The sequence below is a fragment of the Hemiscyllium ocellatum genome, chromosome 7 (assembly GCF_020745735.1).
Source record: "Hemiscyllium ocellatum isolate sHemOce1 chromosome 7, sHemOce1.pat.X.cur, whole genome shotgun sequence".
Classification (NCBI taxonomy): domain Eukaryota; kingdom Metazoa; phylum Chordata; class Chondrichthyes; order Orectolobiformes; family Hemiscylliidae; genus Hemiscyllium; species Hemiscyllium ocellatum.
The window spans coordinates 76428509-76442015 of NC_083407.1; the positions used below are offsets into that span (position 1 = coordinate 76428509).

The window sequence follows — 13507 nt, forward strand, 5'->3', positions numbered from 1 at the left end:
GAAGCACTAGCTTTCAGAGCGCTGCTCCTTCATCAGGTGGTTGTGGAGGACACAATTGTAAGACACAGAATCTATAGCAAAAGTTTAGTGTGATGTAACTGAAATTATACATTGAAAAATATCTTGATTGTTTGTTAAGTCTCTCATCTGTTAGAATGATCATGTTCGTTTCACTTCTTTCATATGTAAATCACAAAACTTTTTTTTAAAACTTACATTCACAGGTTAACTTTATCAATTGGTGTCAGCCCAGATAATACATTGAAGGTGTTAAGCCCCCTGTGTCCTGTTGTCTGTGCCATACTGTTTAGATTGATTCTAATTTAAAACATGGGTTAACAGAGACTTACGTGGATTCATGCAGTTTTTGAGCAAAGTACAATGTAATTCTGCAAGTACAAATTCACCCCACAAATATGTGGGGTGAATTTGTAATTTACGTATGAAAGAAGTGAAGCTAACATGGTCAAACAGATGCGAGACCTAACAAACAATCCAGTTTTTTTTCAATGTATAATTTCAGCTACATCACACTGTAAACTTCTGCTATAGATTATGTGTCTTACAATTGTGCACTGCACAACTACCTGATGAAGCACAGTGGTTCAGTGGCTAGCACTATTGCCCCACAGCACCAGGGACTAGGGTTCAATTCCAGCCTCGGGTGACTGTCTGTGTGGAGTTTGCACATTCCCCCTGTGTCTTTGTGGGTTTCCTCCAGGTGCTCCGGTTTCCTCCCACAGTCCAAAGATGTGAATTGGTCATTGCTAAATTGCCCATAGAGTTAGGGGGAATGGGTCTGGGTGGGTTACTCATTGGAGGGTCAGTGTGGACTAGTTGGGCCAAAGAACCTATTTCCACACTGTAGGGAATCTAATCTAATCACTCCGAAAGCTAGTGCTACCAATTGAACCTATTGGGCTATAACCTGGTGTTGTGTGATTTTTAACTTTGTACATGCCAGTCCAACACCGGCATCTCCAAATCATTTGGATTACTGCATCTGTAATTTCCTTTCCCATTTATTTTAATACCCGGAGATGGAAACCATCAGGTGCTGGTGATATCTATCTAAAGTGACATCATTAGTACATGTTAGTATCTTCAGCATTGTTATAGACAAGACCAAGCCCCATCAAAATAAATTAAGATGGCCTAGACCCTAACTTTTTCATATCTTAAAGGCAAGTGCCAGGCCTTGTATTCCAGATGCAATTTGATTGGTCAAACTACCAGTCTTGAAACAAAACACACTTTATTCATACACAATAGTTAAAATACAACAAAAAAGGAAATAGGAAAAACAACTATTGAAAAACTTAACAGAATAATGGATTACTTAACTACTAAACAGGAGGATAAACATCAAAATAAAAGTCTGAAAGAGAGAGCAGCAGGGAGAGATGTACTGCAGCTTCCAAACTCTGCTTCAAGATCACAGCAATTGCTACTGAAAATCCTGTCTCTGGGAGAGCTTGACTCCATCCATTGAGCCTGCTCCAACTTTAAAAAAACACAAGGTCTCACAAGCTGTTCACTTTATTGGATTCAAATAGACACCTCTGTGCCTTGGTCTTAAAACCTCTCTTCAAAAAAAGGTCCAAGACAATATACATCACTTCAAGCATACGCATGAAAGCTGAACTAGTGCCTTTAGTGGATGCTGCCCAAGGGACAACATATAGATAAGAAAGAACAGGGGGCCAAGAATAGGTCCTTCCATGTAGATTCTGAAAGTAAGGGCAGTAAAAAAAAATTGTGGTTCAAGATGCACTCACTATAATTTAATAGGAAAGAGTAGAACAAAATGGTGGCAGTCCCAAAGAACTAGACAAGGGAGGAGAGGCATTGGAAGAGGATGTTTTGCTCAACCTTTTCAAAGAATGCAAAGTGGACAAGGAGAATGAAAGTAGATAATACACCACACTTCCACACCACAGAATATCCACATTTTTGTCACAGCCAGGTTGGTCTATACTTGATTATAGAAATTTAGATATAGCCTCGTGGAAAAGATGGGCATATTTTTATGAGGGTACAATAACTACATTTAAGAACATCAATTGCTATCACTGGTTTTGGATGGGAGTGATATAGTACCCAAAGAGAGAAAATCAATTAAAATGTCAACTCATGAGAGGATTGATTACAAATGATTTTGTGTTAACAGTTAAGTGTGAATGGGCCATGTTAGTGTGGAACAGTCAAGGTGGATGCAGTAAATGTTTACTGGGAACAACAGCATCAAAGATAGAGGAGAATGTGTATTTAATTAAGTTGACAGCAATGAAATAAAAACAAATGTATTTTTATTTTATAAACTAATGAGTTTATTATGTTGCTAAAAAGTTATGAACCACAATAAACTCTTTAAAATAAAAAAGTCAGGATATGTCGTTAACAGTCTCTTTTAATCATATTTAAGTTAAGTCAACTTTTTTCCATATTCCAAGCAGGTGAACTGGAGTACCCTTCCTTGTTGTTTTTTCAAGTAATATCAAACTTGATATTAGTCAGATGAGTTGTTGGATTTTCTGTTGCTTCTTTCAAATAAGTAGGTCAATTTAATAAAATGATTCAGATGATAATAATCTGCTTTGAGCTATTCTTTTATACAACAATAACTGCAAATTCATTATTTTCTGGATTATTAATTTACAGCATATTACCACCATTAACTGGAAGTAACGATTTCATAACATTGCTGTTATGTTCAGTAAATGCTGTCAAATATAATTTTCTATACTATGTATTATTTAATATCAAATATATTATCTCATAATATTTAACATGTCCATTATTAACTAGTCTAAAGTGTGACAGAGTTGATGTTTTAGGATAGCCTGCGGTATCTGACAAAAATGCAAGAGTTGATTTTTTAAATACTAAGTTCTGTTGTACTAACTGCATTTTATTCCTTGGAATAACACTAATCAAAAGAAAAAAAAACTATAATGGGCTACACATCTTCACCTGATTCAAAATAAAATGAATGATCAAGAAACACTATAAACTAAAATATTCCCACACGTAATTAGGAGTAGTATTCTGAACAAAAAAATATAGACTATAAAACCTGGTAGAGACATTGACTCATTTATTAAAACACTCAAGTCAAGTGATATGCTACTATATTTTAATGCTACCTTTTTGTTATTCTTGGTTAATTAGATTTTGCAATATAGGTAAAGGCTCTCATTTTTGAAATTTCTGTGGGATAACTTTGAGTTTCTGCTTTCTTAGAGAGTCATGCATGAATTGTGGATTTCCAAACACTTTGTGATTTTGTCCACGATTTTTAAACTGTTACTAGAAAACAGGTTTTACAAATTTCAAGTAACAGCTGTATTAATAATTTTAAACTTCTTGCTGGACAATATGCTACAATAATTGAATGGCTTTATAATCTGGTGTTCACTGCAACTCCTTCCATAGCAAGGCTCACACATTCGGTGGCTGAACTCATGGATGCACATCTGACTTTTCTTGAAAGGAGTCCAACTTGTTTTCTGATTTCACCTTTAAGCCCACTGCTTTGAGTTCTCAGTATGGAACTACTGTCATGTGGACAAAGCTCCACCTGTAAGATCTGTTGCGGTGATAATTCTGTTGAGTTAGATTTGCTGTTGTGCATGGACTGCAATATCGATGTACCACTTAAACCTGCGCTATGAGTCTTGCTAATGACAATATTGCTTTTCTTTATTTGACTATCTTTAGAGTCCTTTGACTTTGCTTCAACTTGAACAGATGCAGAATTATTTTTACCTCTTGTATCAGGTAAAAGATGTGGGGCATGCTCTTCAAACATTCCTTCAGGTATTGGATGTTGTGCATTATGACCTTGATCTATGCTGGTTTCATTTTTTATTTCATTCAAACGGAAGTAATTTAATCCATTTACAGCAAAATCCTTTGTGATGTTTATAGAATTTTGATCTCCATATCCTCTTTGACGTTGGTTTTGATTTAGCTGACCATAGGTTTGATTGCTGCTTTTTCTCAGTGATGAATGGTAACCAATCACTGGAATAGCAAACTGAGGTTTATCCGGTTGAATATTAGAGCTGGAATGCTCAGAATTGGTGAATGCCTCTCTCTTTTTGCATCTGCTTGATCCTTCATCCCAGGTTAATGGATTATAGACTGCGTGTCCATCAATTGGACATGAATTTGATTCATGCAATAGCCAATGGTCAATGCAGTCTTTGTGAAACTTGTTAAAACAAGAAATGTTATTAATAGTTAAGGTTCACATGTACCATTATTTATACAACAATATGCCCCTCCAACTATGACACAATAAAATAAATTACTTCACCTTGAAAACAAGATTGATTTAACATTGCTCCATATACCAAATATGTAAAGAGATAAAAAAGTTACATGTACAGATATATAACATTTATATAATCATAGGTGGTTACTTTTCTCCATCAGTTAACAGTAATAAAATAAGTCAGCATGAATATAAGTGATACAAAATATTTCTTGTTTATGGTTTCACCGATTTGACTGAACGAACCAGTGATCTTCAGGGGAAAGCTTTATTTAATTAGCTAGGTTAGCCATTGGCAGTAGGCCTACCTCTGTCTGGAAGCCATTCATGGAACAGGTTGGAAATACCGTATATACTCGTGTAAAAGTCAACTTTTTTTGACTATTTTTAAAGGTTCAATTTATAGTGTCAACTATTACATGGGCTCTAGTTTTGAGGGGCTGAAATTCATGCTGCAGTTCAAAATACCGTATTATTAGCATAAGTCGATTTTATCGCTCAACTAATCCCGGGTAAAGAAGAAAAACACAACCAATTACAGTAAAGGTAACTACCGGATAAAAGAAAGAGAAACAAGAATGAATTACTGGTAGTAAATATTATTTATATATACCGGTATGAAAATTTAACATGTCAAAGATTCATTGAAATCCTGCAAAATCACACTATTCAATATCATCATGGCCTGGTATAATGGCACACCTAAAGTGAAATATATATTAAATTCTGAATATGTATGCATTTTGAACTTGCCCGCCAAATTTTTCCATTTCCCTCCAATTATTCTCCTATGTAATGAACCTCAGGAACATTAACATTAACAAATTTGTCAAAAATAAGGGGTCGACTTTTACATGAGATAAACTTTTACACAAGTATATATAGAACATAGAAAAATACAGCGCAATACAGGCCCTTTGGCCCTCGATGTTGCGCTGATCCAAGCCCACCTAACTTACACTAGCCCACTATCCTCCATATCCCTATCCAATGCCTGTTTGAATGCCCATAAAGAGGGAGAGTCCACCACTGCTACTGGCAGGACATTCCAAGAACTCACGACTCGCTGAGTAAAGAATCTACCCCTAACATCTGTCCTATACCTACCACCCCTTAATTTAAAGCTATGCCCCCTCGTAATAGCTGACTCCAAACGTGGAAAAAGGTTCTCATTGTCAACCTTATCTAAACCCCTAATCATCTTGTATACCTCTATGAAGTCACCCCTAAACCTTCTTTTCTCCAATGAAAACAGCCCCAAGTGCCTCAGCCTTTCCTCATATGGTCTTCCTACCATACCAGGCAACATCCTGGTAAACCTCCTCTGCACCCATTCCAGTGCCTCCACATCCTTCCTATAGTATGGCGACCAAAACTGCACACAATACTCTAGATGCGGCCGCACCAGAGTCTTATACAACTGCAACATGACCTCAGGATTCCGGAACTCAATTCCTCTACCAATAAAAGCCAGTACGCCATATGCCTTCTTCACAGCACTATTTACCTGGGTGGCAACTTTCAGAGATCTGTGTACATGGACATCAAGATCCCTCTGCTCATCCACACTACCAAGTATCCGACCATTAGCCCAGTACTCCATCTTCTTGTTACTCTTACCAAAGTGAATCACTTCATACTTACCTCCATTGAACTCCATTTGCCACCTTTCTGCCCAGCTCTGCAGCTTATCTATATCCCGCTGTAAGCTGCCACATCCTTCCTCACTGTCAACAACTCCACCGACTTTCGTATCATCCGCAAACTTGCTCACCTAACCTTCTAGCCCCTCCTCCTGGTCATTTATAAAACTGACAAACAGCAATGGTCCCAAAACAGATCCTTGTGAAACACCGCTAGTAACTGCACTCCAAGATGAACCTTTACCATCAACTACTACCCTCTGCCTTCTTCCAGCCAGCCAATTCTTAATCCAAATCTCTAACGCACCCTCAATGCCATACCTCTGTATTTTTTGCAGTAGCCTACCATGGGGAACTTTATCAAACACCTTCCTAAAATCCATATACACCACATCTATTGTTTTACCCTCGTCCACCTCCTTAGTCACCTTCTCAAAGAATTCAATAAGGTTTGTGAGGCACGACCTGCCCTTCACAAAACCATGCTGACTATCCTTGATCACATTATTCCCTATCCAGATGTTCATAAATCCAATCCCTTACAATTCTCTCTAAGACTTTGCCCACAACAGAAGTGAGACTCACCGGCCTATAGTTACTAGGATTATCCCTACTCCCCCTCTTGAACAAGGGAACCACATTTGCTATCCCCCAGTCTTCTGGCACTATTCCTGCAGCCAACGAGGACATAAAAATCAAGGCCAATGGCTCTGCAATCTCCTCCCTTGCTTCCCAGAGAATCCTAGGATAAATGCCATCAGGCACAGGGGACTTATCTAGTTTCACCCTTTCCGGAATTTCCAACACCTCTTCCCTACATACCTCAAAGCCATCCATTCTAATTAATTGTGACTCAATATTCACATCAGCAACAATGTCCTACTCCTGAGTGAATACTGACGAAAAGTATTCATTCAGTGTCTCCCCAATCTCTTCAGCCTCCCAAAACTTCCCACTACTATCCTTGACTGGACCTATTCTCACCCTAGTCATTCTTTTATTCCTGACATACCTATAGAAAGCCTTTGGGTTTTCCCTAATCCTACCAACCAAGGAATTTTCATGTCCCCTCCTTGCTGCTCTTAGCTCTCTCTTTAGATCTTTCCTGGCTACCTTATAATCTCAATCACCCCAATTGAATCTTCACACCTCATCTTTACATAGGCCGCCCTCTTCCCTTTAACAAGGGATTCCAATTCCTTATTAAACCACGGCTCCCTCACACGACCCTTTACTCGCTGCCTGACAGGTACATACTTATCAAGGACATTCAATAGTTGCTCCTTGAACAAGCTCCACATATCGATTGCATCCTTTCCTTGAAGCCTACTTTTCAAAGCCACGCATCCTAAGTCATGCCTCACTGCATCATAATTTCCCTGCCCCCAGCTATAACTCTTGCCCTACAGTGCACACATATCCCTCTCCATCACTAGAGTAAAGGTCACCGAATTGTGGTCACTGTCCCCAAAGTGCTCACCTACCTCCAATACTAACACCTGGCCTGGTTCATTATATAGAACCAAATCCAGTATGGCCTCACCTCTTGTTGGCCTGTCTACATATTGTGTCAGGAAACCCTCCTGCACACATTGGACAAACACCGACCCATCTAACGTACTCGAACTATAGCTTTCTCAATCAATATCTGGAAAGTTAAAGTCCCCCATAACAACCACCCTATTACTTTCACTCTTTTCCTGAATCATCCTTGCAATCCTTTCTTCTACGTCTCTAGGACTATTAGGAGGCCTGTAGAAAACTCCTAACAGGGTGACCTCACCTTTCCTATTTCTAACCTCAGCCCAAACTACCTCAGATGGCATGTCTTCATCCATCATCCTTTCCACCCCCTGTAATACTATCCTTGACAAGCAATGCCACACCTCCCCCTCTTTTACCCCCACCTCTGACCCTACTAAAACATTTAAACCCTGGAACCTGCAACAGCCAATCCTGTCCCTGTTCTACCCATGTCTCCGCAATAGCCACAACATCGAAATCCCAGGTGCCAACCCACACTGCAAGTTCACCTACCTTATTTCGTATACTTATTGCATTGAAGTATACACACTTCAAGCCACCTTCCTGTTTACAGGCACCCTCCTTCGAGATTGATGCCATGTTCCTAACCTCCCTACACTCAAGGTCCTGCACCCTAAAGCTACAGTCTAGGTTCCCATGCCCCTGCAGAGTTAGTTTAAACCCTCCCAAAGAGCACTAGCAAACCTCCCCCCAAGGATACTGGTGCCCCTCAGGTTCAGTGTGTAGACCATCCTGTTTATAGAGGTCCCACCTTCCACAGAAAGAACCCCAGTTATCCAGATACCGGAATCCCTCCCTCCTGCACCATCCCTGTATCCACGCATTTAACTGTTCTCTCTCCCCATTCCTCGACCCTCTATCACATGGCACAGGTAACAAACCAGAGACAACAACTCTGTTTGTTCTAAATCTGAGCTTCCAACCTAGCTCCCTGAAAGCCTGCCTAACATCCTCATCCCTCTTCCTATCTATGTCGTCGGTGCCAATGTGGACCATGACTTTGGGCTCTCCCCCTCCCCCTTAAGGACCCGGAAAACACGATCAGAGATGTCACGTACCCTTGCACCTGGGAGGCAACATACCAAGCGTGAGTCTCTCTCGCCCCCACAATACCGCCTATCTGTGCCCCGAACTATCGAGTCCCCAATAACTATTGCTCTGCTCTTCTCCACCCTTCCCTTCTGAGCAGCGGGGACAGGCTCCGTGCCAGAGGCCTGAACCCCACTGCTTACCCCTGGTAAGTCCCCCCCCCCCACAAGTATCCAAAACGGTATACTTGTTCTTGAGGGGAACGGCCGCAGGAGGTCCCTGCACTGGCTGCTTCCTCCCAGTCCCCCTCACTGTCACCCTTCTGTTTGCAATCTTTGGAGTTACTACTTCCCTAAAGCTCCGACCTATAACCCCCTCTGCCTCCCGAATGATCCTAAGTTCATCCAACTCCAGCGCCAGTTCCCTAACAAGGTCTTGGAGGAGCTGGAGATGGGTGCACTTCCTGCAAGTGTAATCAGCATGGACGACCATGGCATCCCTCACCTCAAACATGTTGCAAGAGGAACATTGCACTGCCTTCACTGCCATCCCTCTAAAAGTAACCTTTAAAAAATAACTAGGTCTAAAGAATAGAACAAGCAAAATGCAGCACTTGCCTGCTTCCCACAATGAGTCTTATTATTAGGTTAGAGGAGGAGGGCGGGTGGGAGGCACTACCCCTGTAGTGCCTCGGGTTCTTCCCCTGTGCGTCTTTATAGGAAAAAAAACCTACCCAGGTAAGCTTGTGCTACACCAGCTTCTGGGTCCGTTCCGCACTTTATTTTAAAAAAAACTTCTAAATTTAAACCGTTAAACAAACGTAACCGCGTCTACAAACAGACACTGCCAAACAGCCCTTACCTGCTCCGTCGAGAGAGTGAGCCACCATATGGTAGTATGATGATGCCATTTTAAACAACTACAATGTATAGGACTGGGCATCATAATGAAAAGTTTTCTTTACCTTGAAAGGTAGATTTTAATGTTGGAAAATATTTGAGAACTCTTCCGCAAGGCACAAAGTCAGATATGATTAATTGCATTTTTGATGAGGGAATAAAAATGAGTGATAGATATTGTTCTGAACAGATGGAGAGAATTGAATCAATTCCTGTTTTTCTCATAACCTGTTTAGTGACACAAAAGATCAGTTCCACAACCACCTGATGAAGGAGTGGTGCTCTGAAAGCTAGTGCTTCCAATTAAATCTGTTGGACTGTAACCTGGTGTTGTGCGATTTTTAACTAAGTTCAAACATAGTACTACTCAAAATTAAGAAGACAACTAAGAAGTTTTTTTGAGTGAAAAAAAGAGGAATTTTGTTATTTACTAATTCTGAGACAAGTAATGAATTGTGACATCAATACGCACAAGCACAGGTATGGAGTTTAAAAAATAAAGAGCGTTGAGTACAAAAAGATCAACAATAGGCAGTTCCAAAACAAAAACACCCTTCCTGCCCTCCATGCTTCCATTTCACTCGACACCTGTACTCCGTCTGCACAACTAACTAACAGATATGTTTCACTCAATCCCTACCTCGGTCACATTGCAGGAGAATATAGCCCTCAATTGAGCTAAAAGAGACATTATGGGTGGTAGGATATCTGACATTCACCTCCTCACTCCATACAAGGAGAGGATGCTTGAGCCCATATATGAGGGTAAAGACCTCTCATGGTGATGCCGAGACTACATGCCCCTAGCAACCAAGTGAGGTCCATTGTCAAGTGATGTCCACCAAGCTTCCACTCCTGTTTTGCTACTCATTTCCTGTCTTGCCTTCTGCAAGCACCAGAAGCATCCACAAAGTCTCTGCTCTCAACAGAGAGCCAATATCTGCTCCACCATCTCTGAAGAAGTAGTCACAGATTCCTCTGAGAAAGCACTTCCTGCATCCTCAATCAGCTCAGATGCTGATACATTGGTACATTCTACTACACGATTGACAGGTGCGCTGGTGATATTTTATGATGACAAAAGGTTGGTGAGGAAATACTAAATATTGGGAGATTACTGAAATCTTTGGTTTACACTTCAGCTTTCAATAGGAAGCTTTCATAGGCTGTGAGCAATTCAGACTGATCACCCAAGATACTTCAACAAATTTGCATTCCTTTGGCAATTTTATCTATTTGGCCCTAGTTCAGTCTGGAGATAAAAGGGTCCGACAATGAAGCAGTGTTTGAAAGGAGAGGGCACAGTTGCTGCCCTTAATTGGTGCCTCCATTGTTACAGATGAACAGAACATCATCAAACCTGTCCTGTCATCGATGTACACTACCACCGAAGTAGTTTGAATGCCAAACCAAAAGCTAAGATGTACATGGCGACCAACAACAGCTTCTGCCAATCCAAGGAAATCTTGTGAGTCCTAACCACTTATTTTATGCAGGGTTTCAGAACCAAAATGTAATTTTGGACTCTTGCTAAAATGGTGAATGGTCGCTCGGCACATCTTAGACACATGAGGAGGCATTCACATTCTTTTAGTTGCCACAGCTTGACTGAAGCTGAAAATGTGTTGCTGGTTAAAGCACAGCAGGTTAGGCAGCATCCAAGGAACAGGAAATTCGACGTTGCGGGCCAGAGCCCTTCATCAGGAATGAGGAGAGGGTGCCAGGCAGGCTAAGATAAAAGGTAGGGAGGAGGAACTTGGGGGAGGGGCGATGGAGATGTGATAGGTGGAAGGAGGTCAAGGTGAGGGTGATAGGCCGGAGTGGGGTGGGGGCGTAGAGGTCAGGAAGAGGATTGCAGGTTAGGAGGGCGGTGCTGAGTTCAAGGGAATCGACTGAGACAAGGTGGGGGGAGGGGAAATGAGGAAATGTAGCTCCAGCCACAAGGGATGAACTCGGATTTCTCCAGTTTCCTCATTTCCCCTCCCCCCACCTTGTCTCAGTCGATTCCCTTGAACTCAACACCGTCCTCCTAACCTGCAATCCTCTTCCTGACCTCTCCGCCCCCACCCCACTCCGGCCTATCACCCTCACCTTGACCTCCTTCCACCTATCACATCTCCATCGCCCCTCCCCCAAGTCCCTCCTCCCTACCTTTTATCTTAGCCTGCCTGGCACCCTCTCCTGATTCCTGATGAAGGGCTCTGGTCCGATTCGTCAAATTTCCTGTTCCTTGGATGCTGCCTAACCTGCTGTGCTTTAACCAGCAACACATTTTCAGCTCTAAACAAGATAGGCAGCCCTGTTCAAGTTCAAGATGGAATTGGTGAAAGTAGTCACTGGATTGGGGAAGCTACAAATAACTTAGCATATCATGCTAACTGTTATGTATATTCACCACAAGAAGTGATCACGGCTGTATCTTACACGAGGTGACCTACTTTTGGGAAATAAGGCAGGGCAGGTGACTGAGGTGTCAGTGGGGGAGCACTTTGGGACCAGCAACCATAATTCTATGAGATTTAAAATAGTGATGGAAAAGGATAGACCAGATCTAAAAGTTGAAGTTCTAAATTGGAGAAAGGCCAATTTCGAATTTATTAGGCAAGAACTTTCAAAAGCTGACTGGGGCAGATGTTCACAGGTAAAGGGACGGCTGGAAAATGGGAAGCCGTTAGAAATGAGATAATGAGAATCCAGAGAAAGCATATTCCTGTTAGGGTGAATGGAAAGGCTGATAGGTATAGAGAATGCTGGATGACTAAAGAAATTGAGAGTTTGGTTAAGAAAAAGAAGGAAGCATATGTCAGGTATAGAAGGAGAGATCGAGTGAATCCTTGGAAGAGTATAAAGAAAGTAGGAGTATACTTAAGAGGGAAATCAGGAGGGCAAAAAAGGGACATGAGATAGCTTTAGCAAATAGAATTAAGGAGAATCCAAAGGGTATTTACAAATACATTAAGGACAATAGGGCAACTAGGGAGAGAATAGGGCTCTTCAAAGATCAACAAAGCGGCCTTTGTGGGAAACCGCAGAAAATGGGGGAGATACTAAATGAGTATTTTGCATCAATATTTACTGTGGAAAAGGTCATGGAAAATATAGGATGTAGGGAAATAGATGGTGTCATCTTGAAAAACGTTCATATTACAGAGGAGGAAGTGCTGGATGTCTTGAAATGCATAAAGGTGGAAAAATCCCCAGACCTTGATCAGGTGTACCCGAGAACTCTGTGGGAAGCTAGGGAAGTGATTGCTGGGCCTCTTGCTGAGATATTTGTATCACCAATAGTCACACGTGAGGTGCCGGCAGACTAGAGGTTGGTAAACGTGATCCCACTGTTTAAGAATGGCGGTAAAGACAAGCCAGGGAACTATAGACCGGTGAGCCTGACCTTCGTAGTGGGCAAGTTGTTGGAGGGAGTCCTGAGGGACAGGATATACATGTATTTGGAAAGGCAAGGACTGATTCGGGATAGTCAACGTGGCTTTGTGCGTGGGAAATCATGTCTCACAAACTTGTTTGAGTTTTTTGAGGAAGTAACAAAGAAAATTGATGAGGGCAGAGCGGTAGATGTGATCTATATGGACTTCAGTAAGGCGTTCGACAAGGTTCCCCATGGGAGACTGATTAGCAAGGTTAGATCTCATGGAATACAGGGAGAACTAGCCATTTGGACACAGAACTGGCTCAAAGGTAGAAGACAGAGGGTGGTGGTGGTGGAGGGTTGTTTTTCAGACTGGAGGCCTGTGACCTGTGGAGTGCCACAAGGATCGGTGCTGGGCGCTCTACTTTTTGTCATTTACATAAATGATTTGGATGCGAGCATAAGGGGTACAGTTAGTAATTTTTCAGATGACAGCAAAATTGGAGGTGTAGTGGACAGCGAAGAGGGTTACCTCAGATTACAACAGGATCTGGACCAGATGGGCCAATGGGCTGAGAAGTGGCAGATGGAATTTAATTCAGATAAATGTGAGGTGCTGCATTTTGGGAAAGCAAATCTTAGCAGGACTTATACTCTTAATGGTAAGGTCCTAGAGAGTGTTGCTGAACAAGAGACCTTGGAGTGCAGGGTCATAGCTCCTTGAAAGTGGAGCCACAGTGAAGAAGGT

At 41.7% G+C, this 13507-nt stretch overlaps 1 protein-coding gene across 1 annotated transcript in view; it reads right to left on the minus strand.

The window, feature by feature from the left end:
* Window positions 1–2959: 2959 nt before the first annotated feature.
* zswim2 (zinc finger, SWIM-type containing 2) overlaps window positions 2960–13507 on the minus strand; it is a 32068-nt gene continuing 21520 nt past the window's right edge. Inside the window, exons 9-10 of the mRNA XM_060828123.1 lie at window positions 3979–4216; window positions 2960–2973 (exon numbers count right to left, since the gene is read on the minus strand). Coding sequence (XP_060684106.1) covers window positions 2960–2973; window positions 3979–4216 — 252 coding nt within the window. The remainder of the gene's footprint in view (window positions 2974–3978; window positions 4217–13507) is intronic.